The sequence below is a fragment of the Dendronephthya gigantea genome, unplaced genomic scaffold (assembly GCF_004324835.1).
Source record: "Dendronephthya gigantea isolate DGI-Jeju-01 unplaced genomic scaffold, DenGig_1.0 000021F, whole genome shotgun sequence".
Lineage (NCBI taxonomy): Eukaryota > Metazoa > Cnidaria > Anthozoa > Malacalcyonacea > Nephtheidae > Dendronephthya > Dendronephthya gigantea.
The window spans coordinates 1,077,500-1,093,011 of record NW_021163031.1 but is presented as its reverse complement, the minus strand read 5'-3'; the positions used below and the strand labels follow the sequence as shown (position 1 = coordinate 1,093,011).

Genomic DNA, 15,512 nt, shown 5'->3' with positions numbered 1-15,512 from the left:
TAAAGGTTTAATTTGGTGCAGGGGTTTAAAACATTGGATTCTAGGTTGAGGATTTAGTGGATTTCGGATTACAAATCTCAAATAAGTTATAGGATTAAAATTAGTGTAAGATTAAGATGCCGCCATGCTTTGTTGATTTCTGTATTCGTGTGCATAAATTTACGAATTTTTTTTCACATGGTGTCTCCAGAGTCTCAAAATACTGTAAAAAATATTCTTCACGATGGCAGAGTCTTTATTTCGTAGAACAGCAAAAATTGCCACCGTTGTAACGGTGTACTGGTAGGCGAATAAGCGTTGTTTTCAGTGCCTATGTGGCTGTTTTACCTGTTTATATTTAATAACTTGTATATTTAAAGCTCAGATTTGGATTTTTCTCATAGGATAATCTCCATTTCAATGGTGTTTTTGAACAAATATCTTTTAAGTAGTCCCGATTTGAAGGTATGCCATGTTTATTTTGTATGAGAAATGTTATATAAGTACATTTTAAATGTAGATTTAAAAAAATATTCCAAACAATACGACGTTCTAGCACGTTGCTGGGACTGCCCCAGCTGCTGTCTACTGCAAATTAACTCATTTTAGTCAAAAACATGTTACACAATACACATGACAAACGTATACTAAAAATCAGTTTGTACGTAAAAAACTCTAGCATTGCAAATTCTAATATTATCATTGAATGAGTCAGAATAAGTGAGGACTGAGGGTGGGCAGCTAGGGTGCTATGCTAGGGTCTAGGGTCTATGAAGAATTACAGCTAGGGTCTATGAAGAATTACAGGTGCACTGTAAACAGCATTTGAACAATTGAATTGGGCATGCATCAACATGCATTGTAATTTCACTTCCATGGAGGATCTGTAGTGTACACTGGAACAAGAACAAAATGTACTCTCAAAACTGACAAAATTATTCCAGGTGTGCCTAAGAAAACATTGCTGCTCATTTCATTCTTTTGTCAGCAGGAAAATGTCACCCCTGTCTACACAAATGTAGATGGTACATCCCCAACTAAATCATATATATATATATTTTCTAGCTTGATGCACCATTGTTTGTCACCTGGTATCAATGTGTTGTGACGGTTGTATGCATATACTTTCTCAGTTTCATTGGAGATAAATTTCCACAGATTGAGAAATTCCCAGCATTTTCAATCGACTTAAAAGTTTCAAGACAGGTATACAGTTACACAAATGGCAATTTAAATGCAATAATTTAGTCATTGCAAAGTCATTACCCCTGCCCTTTGTGCATTCTTTGTGAACTCTGAATGTAATCAAAATATATGTACCAGTACCTGACCTAACTTTGTTTGCATCCTGTGCAAATTGTTTGGAGGAATTGGAGCTTTGTTTGACACAATATTCTAGGATGCTGTTGTTGTTTGTAAGTAAGAGACCCTAACTTAGGCAAACGTTTTTATAAAATATTTTCAATCAGAAACTTGGTTATGTTATATGCTAGTGTTTCTTCCATTTTAAAATGTTTTATTATTGAATAGATCCTGTCTCTTTCTGTTGTATTTGTTGGCATGATCACGTTCAACAATCTTTGCCTTAAGTATCTTGGTGTCTCATTTTACAATGTTGGCCGTTCGTTAACAACTGTATTCAATGTGGTAAGATAAACTGTGAAAGATGTTTCTGGCGTGTTACATTCCTTTCTGTTTATAAAAAGCTAGCCCTCTTTTCTGATAAGTCATGCCTATTTAATTTGCTTATCATTAATCTGATATCCTATTTTATTTACATTAGCCTAGTTGTATTTCTCACAATATGAGAAGGAAGCTCACATTTATAGGATTTGAAGGCTTTTTCATTCACTATTTTAGTTGTTCACATTTGTTGTACTTGGTGTAAGAACATCTGGAAAGGCTATTGCCTGTTGTGCAGTAATAATCAGTGGTTTCCTGCTTGGCATTGATCAAGAGGGAAGTTCAGGAGAACTGTCATATTCTGGTGTTGCGTTTGGTGTCTTAGCCAGTCTCTGTGTTTCATTAAATGCCATTTATACCAAGCGTAATCTTGGTGTGGTGGACAACAACATTTGGCGACTACAACTGTACAACAATTTCAATGCAATCATCCTGTTTCTACCATTGATGGCCATGATGGGTGAGTTCCAGGTTATATATAACTTTCCTATGCTCAAGAGTGCCTACTTTTGGGGTGTGATGACCCTTTCTGGATTTTTTGGTATTGCAATTGGATATGTTACTGGTCTTCAGATCAAGGTGACTAGCCCGCTGACACATAATATTAGTGGGACAGCAAAAGCATGTGCGCAGACAATATTGGCAGTATCTGTGTATCATGAAGTGAAGACTCCTCTTTGGTGGCTGAGTAATGCATTTGTCATTGGTGGCTCAGGCATGTATTCTAAAGTCAGACATGATGAAATGCGTCAGAATATGAATAAGTTACCTGTTAGTAACGCAAAAGATAGTGATCCTGGCACAGAGACTGCTGATGGCTCAAAACATTAGTGGAATATCAATAGACGTCCATCTACTCAGGCTAATTATCTTATAGACGTTTCTAGCTTTCTAACTTTTTTCTATGTTACCTTGGTAATAACCTAATGAACGTGTTATTAGTGCTATACTTGTGAATGCATGTTTTAAATAAATAGCATTTATATAAATAACCCCAACTCACCAATTATTAATTTGGTCAGCAGTTTAATTAAATAATTGATACCCTCCAGCATAGGAACAAAAAATGTACTTAGAAAGAATTTTGGAGGCCATGATGATTGTTCAACAATCTTTTTAACTAGTAGCAGTAGTCCTAGAGCATTGTTCCTTGGCTATATGCATATATATGCTACCTGGATGTTTTTTTCACAAATCAAAATGAATAAAAGTGTTTGATAAAATGCTATACATAATGTGTTTTGATAAATCAATGATCTTTTTGCATTTTCTTTCCTTCTTTCTACTCAGTCCTTTAGAGTCTTTACTTTCCTTACAAAGCATGATTGGTAGTGCCACGATTATTGTCCTGTCTTTAAATAAGCCCAAAAGGCAAAACCTTTGATAATTTCTGTGCATTTTGAAATGAAAAAGTGCTTGGTATGAACAACATTTTTGAGATTTTCAATCAGGAAATTTTTTTTGAAAAAGAAATCTGACAAGTGATGATTGCAATTTCTATGGTGAAAAGTACGTTCAATATTTTAAAGGCGCTGTTACACTATGCAATTTTCCGTGCAACTTGCAATGCAAGTTGAGACATCTGAAGTTGGCAAATACAACTTTTTATTACGCTCTGCTAACTTAACATTTCGAACACTCTTTACTAATTGCCATCCCTCAAAATTACAATTGCAGTCACTAACACGCACGTGTTTACTGCGTAGAACACAGGTTAATTAGTAAACGTCATCCAATTAATAAAACTCGTAATGCACAATTAGAACACGAAAACATCAAAAAATGTATCAAAGCATGCAAAATCCTCAGATAACAGGTCTATTACGCTTCGTTGGTATTCCACGCTAATCAACGGCATAACTTGAACCAACGGATAATGGAGGAATCTGAAGTGAGAGACGAGGAAGGAACAGAGGAGAATGAGGCGGAGACTTGGCAAGAGACGTGTAGGAAAATCTTGGCAAAAGAACGAATAGGATTGGATGATATGACGGAGTTGACACATGTTGATGATCACACTATTGCTGAGAACTTGAGAATACGTTTGGTTGAAGAACAAATTTATGTAAGTTTGTAAAAATAAAGAAGGAATTTCCAATATCACGTCAGGTAGATTACATTTTTGCACGAAACAATGGTCAATAGATGTCGATCAAGTTTAGCCACACGTAACTCTTCTCAGTGAACAATTTTGATCGGGGGACCACAGTCTGAGATGACTCTCACTCCATAATCCCAACATTGCGTCTAATGTTTATTTTCATTTATCTAGACATGTATTGGTCGAGTATTAATAGCTGTTAATCCTTTTAAGAAATTGAACATTTACGATAAAAGGTAAAAATCAGTAGAATTACAGTTGTCATTTTGTTCTGTTGATAGTTGGTTGATAGTAGTCTGAAGGAGTGGATTTGTTCTTTCCAAGGCTTGATTCTAGCTTGAAAGTAGAGTTTTAAAGTTTTCTATATTTTTCAAAGCTACGTTGCCGCGTATCATTATTTCTTGGAAATGAAACAGACGAAGAAAAGGACACAAACTTTAAACCACGAGGATGCGTTGAAGTGTTCCACTGCGAGACTTCCAAGCCTGATACAATGCGATAACACAAACAATGAACAGGTTCGTAAAGTGTTATTTAAAGTTTTGCATGGTGTCAACGCCATGGTGTATATGACACACATTTTTTGACCTGGGGACGGTTGTATCAAGCCCGTTTAGCTGAAACGGTGGTTAAGTTTAAAATCGAAAGCAAGAGAGATGTATAAGCGTGTTATTTAAATTTGACTTATCCACCGTTAATTTCCAACAATCATGATGTTGATAATCATGGCCAGAAATCAGAGAAATGTTCTTATAAATGTCTTTTTTCCAATTCTAGAACCCAGGTGTTGAGTTGCCACCTCATATTTATGCTCTTACAGACAACATGTACAGGAACATGATGATTGAGAGTGAAAATCAGTGTGTGATTATCAGGTGCTCGTATTTTTTTTGTGTTTTTTTTGGGCTAAGCTTAGTTCATTATTTTCATTCAAGCTTATACTACGTCTTTTATTTCACGAGTTTAGCGGGGAAAGTGGCGCTGGAAAAACAATATCAGCGAAATATATTATGTCATACTTGTCAGAAGTTGCCAGTGGGGGAACACAGAAAATTGAGGTGATCGAAAACTACACTCAAATATCGATTAAATTTGTGCGTGTCGTAGATGGTGGGACCAATAACTGCTACGATTTTTTTTTATCTTACAAGAATGTTCTTTAGAACTTCTTGCTGTATTACCCATGACAATATTTCTTTTTCTTCAATAGGAAATAAAAAATATTATCATTCAATCTAATCCTCTTCTTGAAGCATTCGGAAACGCTAAAACATTGCGCAATAACAACTCTAGTCGTTTTGTAAGTTTCACTAAATCAAGTGTTAAACAATGTTTAATGAATTGTAGTTTTTAACTTGAAAAGCTATTTTTTATTCAGGGCAAGTTTGTCGAAATTTTATTCAACATGTCTGGACAACCTGATGGCGGCAGGATCTCAAACTTTCTTTTGGAAAAAGTGAGTTAAACTGAAAAAATCACCGAAAAAATACACATAATATTAATACTGCAATTTTAACGTTGCCTTGCATACATTACATTTATCTTCTATATTCTTCTATTTAGTCACGTGTTGTGTCCCAGAACCCCGGAGAGCGTAACTATCACGTGTTCTATCAGCTGCTCAGAGGATGTTCTGAAGATCAGGCAGGTAGGATGGAAACTTTGATTGTAAACGGTTTTTCTGTCGACAGGGAACTGAGTATACATGTTAATAAGTCATCTTTATAATAATCCTGTTTTTGACTTGGACCATTAGAGAAAAAAATAGGAATGATAAAACTATTGGTTATAGAGTTAGTGAAGTCCTAGTTTCATCTCATTGCTACATTGGACAAATAAATGTTTCCTTGACTGAATCTCAATAATAACGGTTTAAAAATTATAGAGCTGTACAGTTCAGGTGATAGTTATAGCAATGGCGTCAATCAAAAGTTAATTGAAGGAGACCATATATTCTCCCACATGCCTGGCTAATTTCTTTTGAAAACAATTTCACTTTCAATAGAGATCAGCCTGGCCTAGCAGAATATATGAATGTGGTCCGCCTCAATTAACGTTCGATTGACGCCCATGATAGTTAGTTACAACAAAAGCCAAGGCAGCGTTCTGATGTCCCTTTTCATTTTCAGAATCACTGGGTTTGCAACATTCGGATCCCGCAGAATATTATTATTTAAACCGCACTGGTGGAGTATACGATGTACCAGATGCTGATGATATGGAGGAATTTCACGCTACTATGGTACGTTTTAACGATAAAACATGGGAAGAACAGGCACACAAGGCAAAAATACTGTCGATTCCCTCAACTTTCAACGTGAACGTGAAAAGGTTTTAATATCAAGAAAGTTGTAAATAAGAAAACATTTTATTCTTTTTCTAGAATGCAATGAGTGTTGTTGGGCTTCCTCCAGAACGACAAAATAATGTCCTGGAAATAATCTCAGCCATTTTACATCTTGGTAATATTCAGTTTATTGAGGATAACAATGTGTCGGAGGTTGAGAATCCCACAGGTAGGCGATGTTTTTCACTTGTGTTGATTCCAGACGAATAATTGGCTTTTTACTTACGACATCACACAAAAACCATCCTGTTTTAAATAAAGAATATTAAATATATCCATCTCGTTTTTACCGGACTTTTTTAATTCCAGATTTAGTCATTCCCGCACAACTTTTGGGAGTAGATAAAGACGCTCTGAAAGAAAAATTGGTCAGGTACTAGCATCTCTATATTCTTTCTTGCTTTAAACAAAAGAATTGAAAAAACTGCGTTGTTTGATCAAGTCAAAATTAAAGTAAATTTTACATTTGGGTAGCAATGTACTGAATAATATTGCGTATTGCATGATTAAACAAAGGGTTTGTTTGCAAACCTGAAATTAAGCTAAACGACTATTCGGATCAAAACAAAAACTAAACTAGCCAGATATAAATTAGCGCGGTTTATAAAATGTATGTAAGAAAACATGCGTGGAATGTGTAAGTTTCTCTGTTACCAAATTTGCATCTCTCAAAAGTTGAATTGGAATGCAAGAAACAAGGCCTTTAGGGTCAATCACTTCTTCAAAAATAAAGACTGTATGATTGAATCTTATAGCCGCATGATGGAAGCACGTTGGGGAGGAAAAGTTGACATTATGATGATGACGCTAAATATTGAACAGGTACTTTCTCAGAACTGTTGAACTGTTTTTCCACGAAATGCGGCACTAAATCAGATGACGATCAGATTCGATTATTGGTGGCGCCAATCATTCATAATATTTTCGAAGTTTACTACCAGGCAGTTGTGGCAAATATAAATATTATATGAGAGCATTGCAGGAAACCGTTATTCGCGTTAGGGGAATGGATGGCGGGCTTAAATTCGCCTTTAATTAGCTTAATAACTCGCAATACTCTTCAAATGAGTACAAGCCCGTTTGGCGTTAGATAATGTGAAATACATCCTGTATCCTCGCCGTAACTGGCGACGATGCCTATATATATACATCAGGTGCACTGGTTTATAAGTCATTATTAAACCTGGAATATTTCACGTTATTTTATCAATTTCTTGTTAGGCCAGTATCTCGAGAGACGCCTTGGCTAAAGCATTATACGCTCAACTTTTCGACTTCCTCGTCACGGTGAGATTTTCTTTGTGTGAGATGAACTACTCATGGGTAGCTATAATTGTTTTAATTCATGCACGCAGCGCCTGATTCATCTTTAGATAATCTTTCATAAGGTCCCGGTCATGGCTTACAAAAATATGAATAAGGTCCCGGTCATGGCTTACAAAAATATGAATAATATGTAGGTGTCTGCATAAATGTGTCTGATCTTCCCTTCACGATCAGAGTATTATTTGAAGGCTCGGAGGAAAACGAGCTATTTTTCTCAACCATTTTTCTGTCGATTTTTTGGGCCAGCATGCAGTGAAAATCCAGGGCCGGGGACACAATCCTCTTCGCCCCTTCGGTAATCCGGCACTGCATGCATAACGCGGCCGACTATAATATGTTGACAAAAGATATTACATTCTGATGTATATTATGTTGTTATATTGTAGATTATCAATAGTGCAATGCATAAGGAAAAGATCGAGTTATGTATTGGTGTCCTGGATATTTATGGTTTTGAGATATTCGAGGTAACTGTTTGATTTTGTGATACAGTTTTGGTTCTAAAGTTTTGTTTCAGAACTATAGTCGAGAACTAAGGAGACCTTTAGAGACATCAAGCTATTTTAATTGCGGGAACCACTGAGTATTTTCATAAAATACACAACAATAGTAACTCCGAATAAAGTAAACATTTTGATTCAACGTTTTGACTTTATTCCTGATGATGACTAAATAAAGTCGAAACGTTGAATCAAAATTTTTTCGGAGTTACTATTGTTGTGTAAGCTATTTTAAAAACATACCTTATATGCAGCCTTCGGTCGTGATATGATTAGTTTCCAGGACACCAATCCACAACTGATCTCTTTTTCATTTAGACGAACGGTTTTGAACAGTTTTGTATAAATTTTGTTAATGAAAAACTCCAGCAGATTTTTGTCGAGTTAACGCTCAAAAGCGAACAGGTATATCACTGCATCACTGATTATCCTGTGGTTTATTTTTTTAACAATATTTTTTACAAGATTTAAATGAATTTTATTATGTACATTATCAGGAAGAATATTTGGAGGAAGGAATAACATGGACACCTGTGAAGTTCTTCAATAATAAGTTGGTCTGTGATCTCATAGAGAGCAAGGTATACCGTTTATATCGTATATTTTGTATATAGTTAGGATACGTTCACACGAGACCGGACGAATTTGGAACCGTGCTCGTACTCGTCCGGCTCAGGTGTTCACACGGTGAGATGGATGAAATTTTGACCGGTTCTACGTGTTCACACGAGGGGACCAGACGAATTCAAGCACGGTTCCAAATTCGTCCGGTCCCGTGTAATCGTAGTCTACTTTTGGAGAGATTTAGACATAAAGGTGGGCAGACATGCAGTTATACTTCGCATGGTTTAGAATTTAAAGATACGCGTTCTTTACAGTTTTGCTCCGTTCTCGTCTTTAGGATCTCGGGAATAAATCTTAAATATTCTGTCTTAAATATTCCTGGTTTTCGGTTACCCAGTACTTTTACTAGACCATGCCATGAAGGATGTCTCCTACATAATCACAATCTATACATATTTTAATCATAGTTTTTATGCATCTCTTGCACTAGGTTCCCCCGGGTATAATGAGCGTGCTTGATGATGTCTGTTTCACAGTTCATGCATCAGAAGGATCGGACAGAACGCTAATGGAGGTAAAATAGAGATATTTGACGTTATATTGTCGGTCCGGTACAGAAAAAATATTACGATTTTGTTGTAGAAACTCAAGGCGGTTGTAGGATCGGAAACCACGTACTCAAGATATTTCCGTGGACTTTCAACTCATTTTGAAATACATCATTATGCTGGAAAGGTAATCTGAAAAGAAATAATTAACATAATAATAATCATTATGATTTTTTTCTAGTCATTATTTTTGAATTTCTAATTTTTTTACTCCTCTCCGCTTGGGCTTACCAGGTCCATTATGAAGCAACGCATTTTTGTGAACGAAATAAAGATTCGTTATTTGATGACATTATTCAGCTGATGCAATCAAGTCAAAAGTATGTATCTTATGACACCTTATTTGTTTTCTGCTTGAAAAGTATCTTGGCTTGCTGGATATCATTTCAATTCCATCAAAGCCATTTGTTTTATCTGAATATTGAGGAAAAAACGAGTGCGAATGAATTCAATTTGAATACGTAATTCAGTTTGAATACGTACAATTTTTAAAGCCGTAAAAATTTTGAGCAAACTTGAAGCTTATGACATCGAGAAGACACCGGGGACGGGACATGAATCTATCTATTAAAAATGGTTTTCTGCTCTCTACAGTGAGTTTATTCAAAGTCTCTTCAGTGATATGCCCGTATCATCTGGTAGACGAGGTCGCAGCTCCACAGGCAGCAGTAAAATTAAAGTATGTTGCATGATTTTCTTGTATGCAATTTGATTAAAGCTAAAAGTTACGTCATATATACCGTTCCTGTATGTTTACAGTCTCAGTGTCAAACCTTGATTGATCGAATTATGGCTTGCACTCCGCATTATGTAAGATGTCTTAAACCCAGTGAAACAAAGGAACCTTTGGATTGGCACGATCACAGGTGCGCACGCAATATTTCTTTCAAATTTTTCTTCATTTTTGTTTTTTTAACGGTCTGTGGATTGTCGATTTATCAGAATTCTTCTTCAAATCTCTTATCTCTCAGGATTCTTCCTCAAATATCTTATCTTGGTCTTCGTGAAAACATTGATGTTCGACGAGCTGGATTTGCTTTTCGTAGACCTTTCGACAAAGTGATTGACAGGTAATGTACGATCAAATTTCTACAGGTTGTCTTCTGTAGCCTTCAGAGACGGGTTGGGAATGCAACAAATCCTTGTATGTATACGCGTACAGGCCTAAAATATTTTCGGAAGGGGAAAGACGAATGATTTCAGCAAAAATTACTCAACCCGCGAGAACGAATCACCCGACTTATCACAACTTTTCTAGATTAAGACGTTTCTGGAGGGCAGCTGTCACCTGTTCCCCCTCCCCCATACACCTTTGTAACCAGCTTTTCGACATGTTTGTGTCCCATTGGTTAAAGTATAGTGTTGGTGAATAGCAAGACACTTTTTGGACAATTCATACATATTGTTTTGACGGGTTTAGATATGATGTCGTTTTACCAAAAGATGTGTTTGACGGTGCTCGTGATGACAAAGCTAATACCTGTAAGGCTATAATGGAAACCGCCCAATTCTCGCCCGAAATTTGGAGAATTGGAAAGACTAAAGTCTTCATGAAGGAATCTGATATGGTAAGTGGAAAAGGAAAGTCATCGCACCCCTGCAATTCATAGCTACAGGCTTTTGCAAAGATTTAAGAGTATTTCGAGACAATCACTCAGACTAAAATTAATCTTGAGGTTAGCTTTAATTTAAAGTTTGTCATTTCTCTTTATTCTTCACAAGATAACACAACTCGAACATTTGCGCAGTGATGCGTTATATGGTTATGCTGCGAAAATTCAAGCTGTTGCACGCGGATTTCTTGCTCGACAATATTGCAAAAAGTTAAGAGAAAGAATAAAAGGTTGAAATGCGTAATTCCTGAATTTATTCCGACGTATTTGCTTCGTACTTTGATAAATCGCATCCTTTACTTTCAGCAACTAAGACACTTCAGAGAGCGTTCAGAAGTTATGGAGGGAGGAGAAGACTTGACTACCGTCTTTCAGTAAAGCAATGCTTGAAAAGTACGATGATTGTTTTCACAATTTTAAATATGACAAGCACCGCTCAGAGTGAATACCCTGGGAACGAGGTTGGCCCTCCCACTCTTCATACCCTGGGAATAAGGTGGCCGTCCCTAATTGGTATTATCGTTACCTTGACATCACCGTCATTACTATTAGTACTATCCTCCATCATCTTGTCTCCTCGTGATTTAATCCCGAATGACTTGCAAATCCACTTTCTACATTTACGTGAATTATTCACGCAGTAAAATGATAACGTTCTTGTTTGTTGTAGTTGTGATCGACTACCTTATAACTGAGAATGCGAAGTCTACAGAAGGAACTGCACATGATGAATCAAACGAGATTTCTGAATCGAAGGAAATAAATTATTCGGATGTTCCAAACGAGGAATTAAATGAGATTTCTGAATCAACGGAAATAAATTATTCGGATGTTACAAACGAGGAATTAAATGAGATTTCTGAATCAACGGAGATAAATTATTCGGATGTTCCAAAGGAAGGATCAAATGACATTTCTGAATCAACGGAAATGAATTATTCGAATGTTCCAAACGAGGAATCAAATGAGATTTCTGAATCAAAGGAAATAACTGATTTAGATGTTCCAAAGGAGCCTACACCGTGTATATTCACTCATGAAGAGACAGTAGATCACGTTGGCTATTATTTCAACAAGACATTGCAGAATATGACTGGTGAGTACGTGGTTTAAAACCAGATATTTTAAGAGTATCGAAATCTCGATAACACGAGTTGTTTCTCTTGAAACAGGTGATCGTAGTATATTTTTTAGCTGTCATGGAAAAGTTTTTGGCAAAAATCGCAAGGTAATTATGAAGTATTGTCAATTATTATGAAGTATTGTCAATTATGATGAAGTATTATGAAGTATTGCAAATGAATAGAGACACGTTTTGTATTCTGTGATCTTCGTTTAGATGGAAAACCAGATTGTTGTACTCTCTTTGCATAATCTTTTAAAACAATCAGTGGGGTAAGCCTTGTTTAGGAATCGATTTAAACCCTTTTGGTTCTGACGGTTACATGCCATGCCTTAGTGTCTGTACACTGTACCAACTCATTATAAATCAACTTTCCTTTAGGAAGAAAGCTCCGGTATTGGCTATACTTTAGTGCATAAGCTGGACTACACAGAAGTTCAAGGTTTTTATGTCAGGTAAACAAGTCCTATTCAGTCATTAAAACAGAAAAAAATCAATGTATAAAATGTAGAAATATCGTAAGTTTTCTGTGTGTGAGCTTTTCTAGGGTTGCTATACCTTCCCCTCCGCACCTGTTGACCTGAGGTTTATGATTAGCCCTACCCCAAACCACCAACACATGTTTTTTATGTTCAGCATTCTAGATACAGATTTTCTCGTGCTAAAAATGCAGTCGTTTGATATAATCTTGGACACAATTCACAAGAATAGTTTGATTGCCTTCCTAATGGCCATTGTTAACGTTGTCAAGCAAGTTTGGTTACCGTATGAAAAGTCAGATGTGTAAGTGGAAGTGTTATATTACTATGCAGTATAGAAATAAGCTTAGCTCTGTAGAAACAAAACATCACTAACTTGTTGCGATAGAAAGTCAGATGTAGAAACAACGCCGAGAGATCGTATGATACTTATAACTAAACACACAAACTAAAGCAGTTTTCTTGCATGATATTGTATGCCAATATACTGAATGTAACAATATAACTGTGTTAACGACATTGACGGTTTTAAATTTTTCGTAGAATTGCCATTAATTCAGAATCAGGCCAGCAAGTTTCTTTGAAGTTTATAATAGAGGGAAGGAAAAATTACACCGAACCGAGCATTTCCAGTAGTGGCAATGAAATAGCTGTTGTATTACCAAATATGGAAGAAGGTATAGGAGTAGGTAGATAGAGGTAGTTAGGGACTTATGGGTATAAAGAGAATCAGTAGGTGGAGACTTCACGACTGTGTAGAATATGAATGATCTGAATCACTCACAGCATTCTGATAGAACTGTGTTTTAATTCGTCCTATGATTTATTGAAGATGATTATCTTTTCTAGCTGAGGAAGTCTTTGAAGATGTTGAGGAGTTGAACACCGAACAGACAAAATTCCAGGAAACTGAAACGCAAGATGTTGAAGAGCCTCATAGTGCAGAGTTGAACACCGAACAGACAGAATGGCAGGGAACTGAAATACTAGGTGCTGAAGAAGGACAACATGAGGTGACAGGGAACCAAGAATTTCAACAAAATTTTGAAGATCAGATACCAACAATCCAAAAACGGGAGTCAAATTTCTGTTTAAAAATGGTGTTTGGAAAATGTGGTGGAAGGGTGTCGTGCAAAGGTCAGGGTTTATGTGTGAATTATTTGTGTTAAATGTCTAAGTTACACTTCAGACTATATTGCATAAGTTTGATTTCATCTTGAGAAGGTGAATTAAGTTCGCAAGCCATGTTGAGTAAACTGGCTTGGGGAATATTGGTTAACTCCACCACCATTCCATTTTTAGGTTTTGATGTTGTCATCACAGAAAGTTGTTCAGAAAGTCGTTGTGAAACCCAACCAATCAGTTTAAAAATTCTCTACGAACTTCCCAGCGCCTCCTATCGGAAACCGGACGAAATTCTTCTTTCACCATTTATTATGGTCGGAAACATGTCGGAAGACGTATCTGAACTACGACTTACGTTGCCATTCTTACGAGATCTACCCGAAGATACCGACTCCATGGCGAAGTGGATCCGATTCTACGGCGCGCCGTCAGGCAACGACACTCCCGTATGGCGTGACATAAGGACAGCCTATGAGATGGGTGCTTTCATGGTGGAAATAAGAAAGGATCACGCCAAACTGTGTACCCAACAAAATGTCACGTTCTGTATCATGGGCTCAAGAATTGAACCCGCTGTGGTGTATGATTACGACGCAGGTTTATAAATTAAAACTTTTGGTTAAATTTTACTTGATAATATTAGTTGATTATTGTTGTTATGTACGCCATAGCCAGTTCATCAATTGCATTATCTCATTTATCTGTTTCAGGTTTGGAAGAGGAGAATTATGGGGCCCAGTATAATTACAACTTCGAAGAATACGCCAGTTACTATGGCGATTATGGCGCAGAAAATTATGGCGAGAATTGTTACAACGAAAGTAATGATTTTGGCAATATTCCCGTTGGAAAAGTGAAGACATCCGCTGAAAATAATAACACTCCCGATAACTTTTCATTAGCAAGCATGGGGGTTCAGAAGGCATTGGAAAATCCTATCCCCCGGCCTGCTCTTGGGCTTCCCCCTGAGCCACCAACCAAACCGCCACCTTCTAAACCCAGCAGCTCGACATTTGACGATGCTCCTGTAAAAATAGAAACCAGGAAGAAATTTAAAGTGAAAAAAGTGTGGAAAACAACCAAGTCTAAAAAGAAAGATAAATAGAACAAGCATCAGTTTAGTTTCTCGTGGGCATTGAAGCGAGAACAGTCGAATTTTGGCGAAAATAAAAGCTTGTATCAAGTATTTTGCGCAGTCAAGAGTTCCAAAGGCGCTGCTGTCTTGTGTCAAAAAAAAATTGTTTCGAATACGTTTGGCGCATAAGAAGTCTTGACTGGTTTGACCGTAATCTCACAAAAGGTTATTGAGTCAAAGAATATGAAATAAATAGTAGGATCAAGTAAGAATATTTCAGTGTTCCGCATGTATCTTACTACGCGTGGCAACCAGTCAGTCATTTGCATTTTCCAGTCAATCAGAACTCAAGATATCTGACCACAGCCAGTAACTAATTGCACAAAGAAGTGGCTTTACTGCTCGCCTCCTTGGCTCATACACTGGAGTATGAATTTGCAAAAAGTTGCATATTTGTCGAAGTTACAGCCATCTTACAGCCCCCAATATTGCGCCCCTAGCCTGGCATTTCGTCATCTCGGCCTAAGTAACCTAAGGTTTCTATGTCACTTTGCCACAACATACACTGATACACACAGTCGATATTCGATGTTTTGAAAAACTGGACTAATTTTTGAATTGTGAATTGGACACTTCCACATTGAGTGAAGTGAAATTATGGAACTGGTAATTTTATCCTCATGTCCTTCTTCATGGCCCGATCCAGGGGCCGAATCTCGTTTAACCGAGCCAGCGATTTCCCAGTGGTCGCGTTCACTCTTCCCAGTTTGTTCAGTTTGGTATAGCATAAAAGATTCGCGAAAGTCTGAGTAAAAAAATGCCGATGAAGAATCTTTGGATTTTAATCAGTTTCATGTCAATTTCTTATTTCCACCTTCAACATTAGATTTCCTAATGATGCAATTATCATTTATGAGTCTCAATTTTCAACTCGTTCAGAATTGAGGGACTTGGGCCAAACTAAATAAATCATACTTCTCCCCCCCCCG

General features: G+C 36.8%; 3 protein-coding genes across 3 annotated transcripts; all 3 read left to right on the top strand.

The window, feature by feature from the left end:
* Nucleotides 1-122: 122 nt before the first annotated feature.
* On the top strand, nt 123-2,882 carry LOC114522008 (GDP-fucose transporter 1-like). The gene is made up of 5 exons (XM_028542604.1): nt 123-282; nt 384-444; nt 1,045-1,185; nt 1,510-1,626; nt 1,840-2,882. The coding sequence occupies exons 1-5, from the start codon at nt 224-226 to the stop codon at nt 2,491-2,493; spliced, it is 1,032 nt and encodes a 343-aa protein (XP_028398405.1). The 5' UTR covers nt 123-223; the 3' UTR covers nt 2,494-2,882.
* A 656-nt stretch (nt 2,883-3,538) lies between these two features.
* Nucleotides 3,539-12,561, top strand: LOC114521937 (unconventional myosin-If-like). The gene is made up of 30 exons (XM_028542512.1): nt 3,539-3,727; nt 3,935-3,999; nt 4,140-4,281; nt 4,541-4,638; nt 4,731-4,821; nt 4,974-5,063; nt 5,142-5,219; nt 5,327-5,411; nt 5,893-6,005; nt 6,147-6,279; nt 6,420-6,483; nt 6,866-6,932; nt 7,332-7,397; nt 7,823-7,903; nt 8,255-8,341; nt 8,434-8,517; nt 8,991-9,074; nt 9,143-9,235; nt 9,343-9,428; nt 9,703-9,787; nt 9,868-9,974; nt 10,080-10,178; nt 10,529-10,676; nt 10,831-10,951; nt 11,028-11,114; nt 11,392-11,817; nt 11,894-11,949; nt 12,061-12,116; nt 12,226-12,299; nt 12,481-12,561. The coding sequence occupies exons 1-29, from the start codon at nt 3,539-3,541 to the stop codon at nt 12,254-12,256; spliced, it is 3,012 nt and encodes a 1,003-aa protein (XP_028398313.1). The 3' UTR covers nt 12,257-12,299; nt 12,481-12,561.
* On the top strand, nt 12,548-14,711 carry LOC114521735. Its single transcript, XM_028542264.1, has 4 exons — nt 12,548-12,627; nt 13,173-13,460; nt 13,626-14,045; nt 14,159-14,711. The coding sequence occupies exons 1-4, from the start codon at nt 12,612-12,614 to the stop codon at nt 14,551-14,553; spliced, it is 1,119 nt and encodes a 372-aa protein (XP_028398065.1). The 5' UTR covers nt 12,548-12,611; the 3' UTR covers nt 14,554-14,711.
* The last annotated feature ends 801 nt before the right edge of the window (nt 14,712-15,512 follow it).

What these genes read in the sequence shown, in the direction of transcription:
- LOC114521735 (XM_028542264.1), top strand. An exon ending in TGGAAGGGTGTCGTGCAAAG is followed by an intron (nt 13,461 to 13,625) that starts GTCAGGGTTTAT and finishes TTCCATTTTTAG; the next exon opens with GTTTTGATGTTGTCATCACA. An exon ending in GGTGTATGATTACGACGCAG is followed by an intron (nt 14,046 to 14,158) that starts GTTTATAAATTA and finishes TATCTGTTTCAG; the next exon opens with GTTTGGAAGAGGAGAATTAT.
- LOC114521937 (XM_028542512.1), top strand. Translation starts at nt 3,539, where the DNA reads ATGGAGGAATCTGAAGTGAGAGACGAGGAAGGAACAGAGGAGAATGAG. An exon ending in TAACGCTCAAAAGCGAACAG is followed by an intron (nt 8,342 to 8,433) that starts GTATATCACTGC and finishes GTACATTATCAG; the next exon opens with GAAGAATATTTGGAGGAAGG. An exon ending in TTGGATTGGCACGATCACAG is followed by an intron (nt 9,975 to 10,079) that starts GTGCGCACGCAA and finishes CTTATCTCTCAG; the next exon opens with GATTCTTCCTCAAATATCTT.
- LOC114522008 (XM_028542604.1), top strand. Translation starts at nt 224, where the DNA reads ATGGCAGAGTCTTTATTTCGTAGAACAGCAAAAATTGCCACCGTTGTA. An exon ending in ACTTAAAAGTTTCAAGACAG is followed by an intron (nt 1,186 to 1,509) that starts GTATACAGTTAC and finishes ATTATTGAATAG; the next exon opens with ATCCTGTCTCTTTCTGTTGT. An exon ending in TAACAACTGTATTCAATGTG is followed by an intron (nt 1,627 to 1,839) that starts GTAAGATAAACT and finishes TCACTATTTTAG; the next exon opens with TTGTTCACATTTGTTGTACT.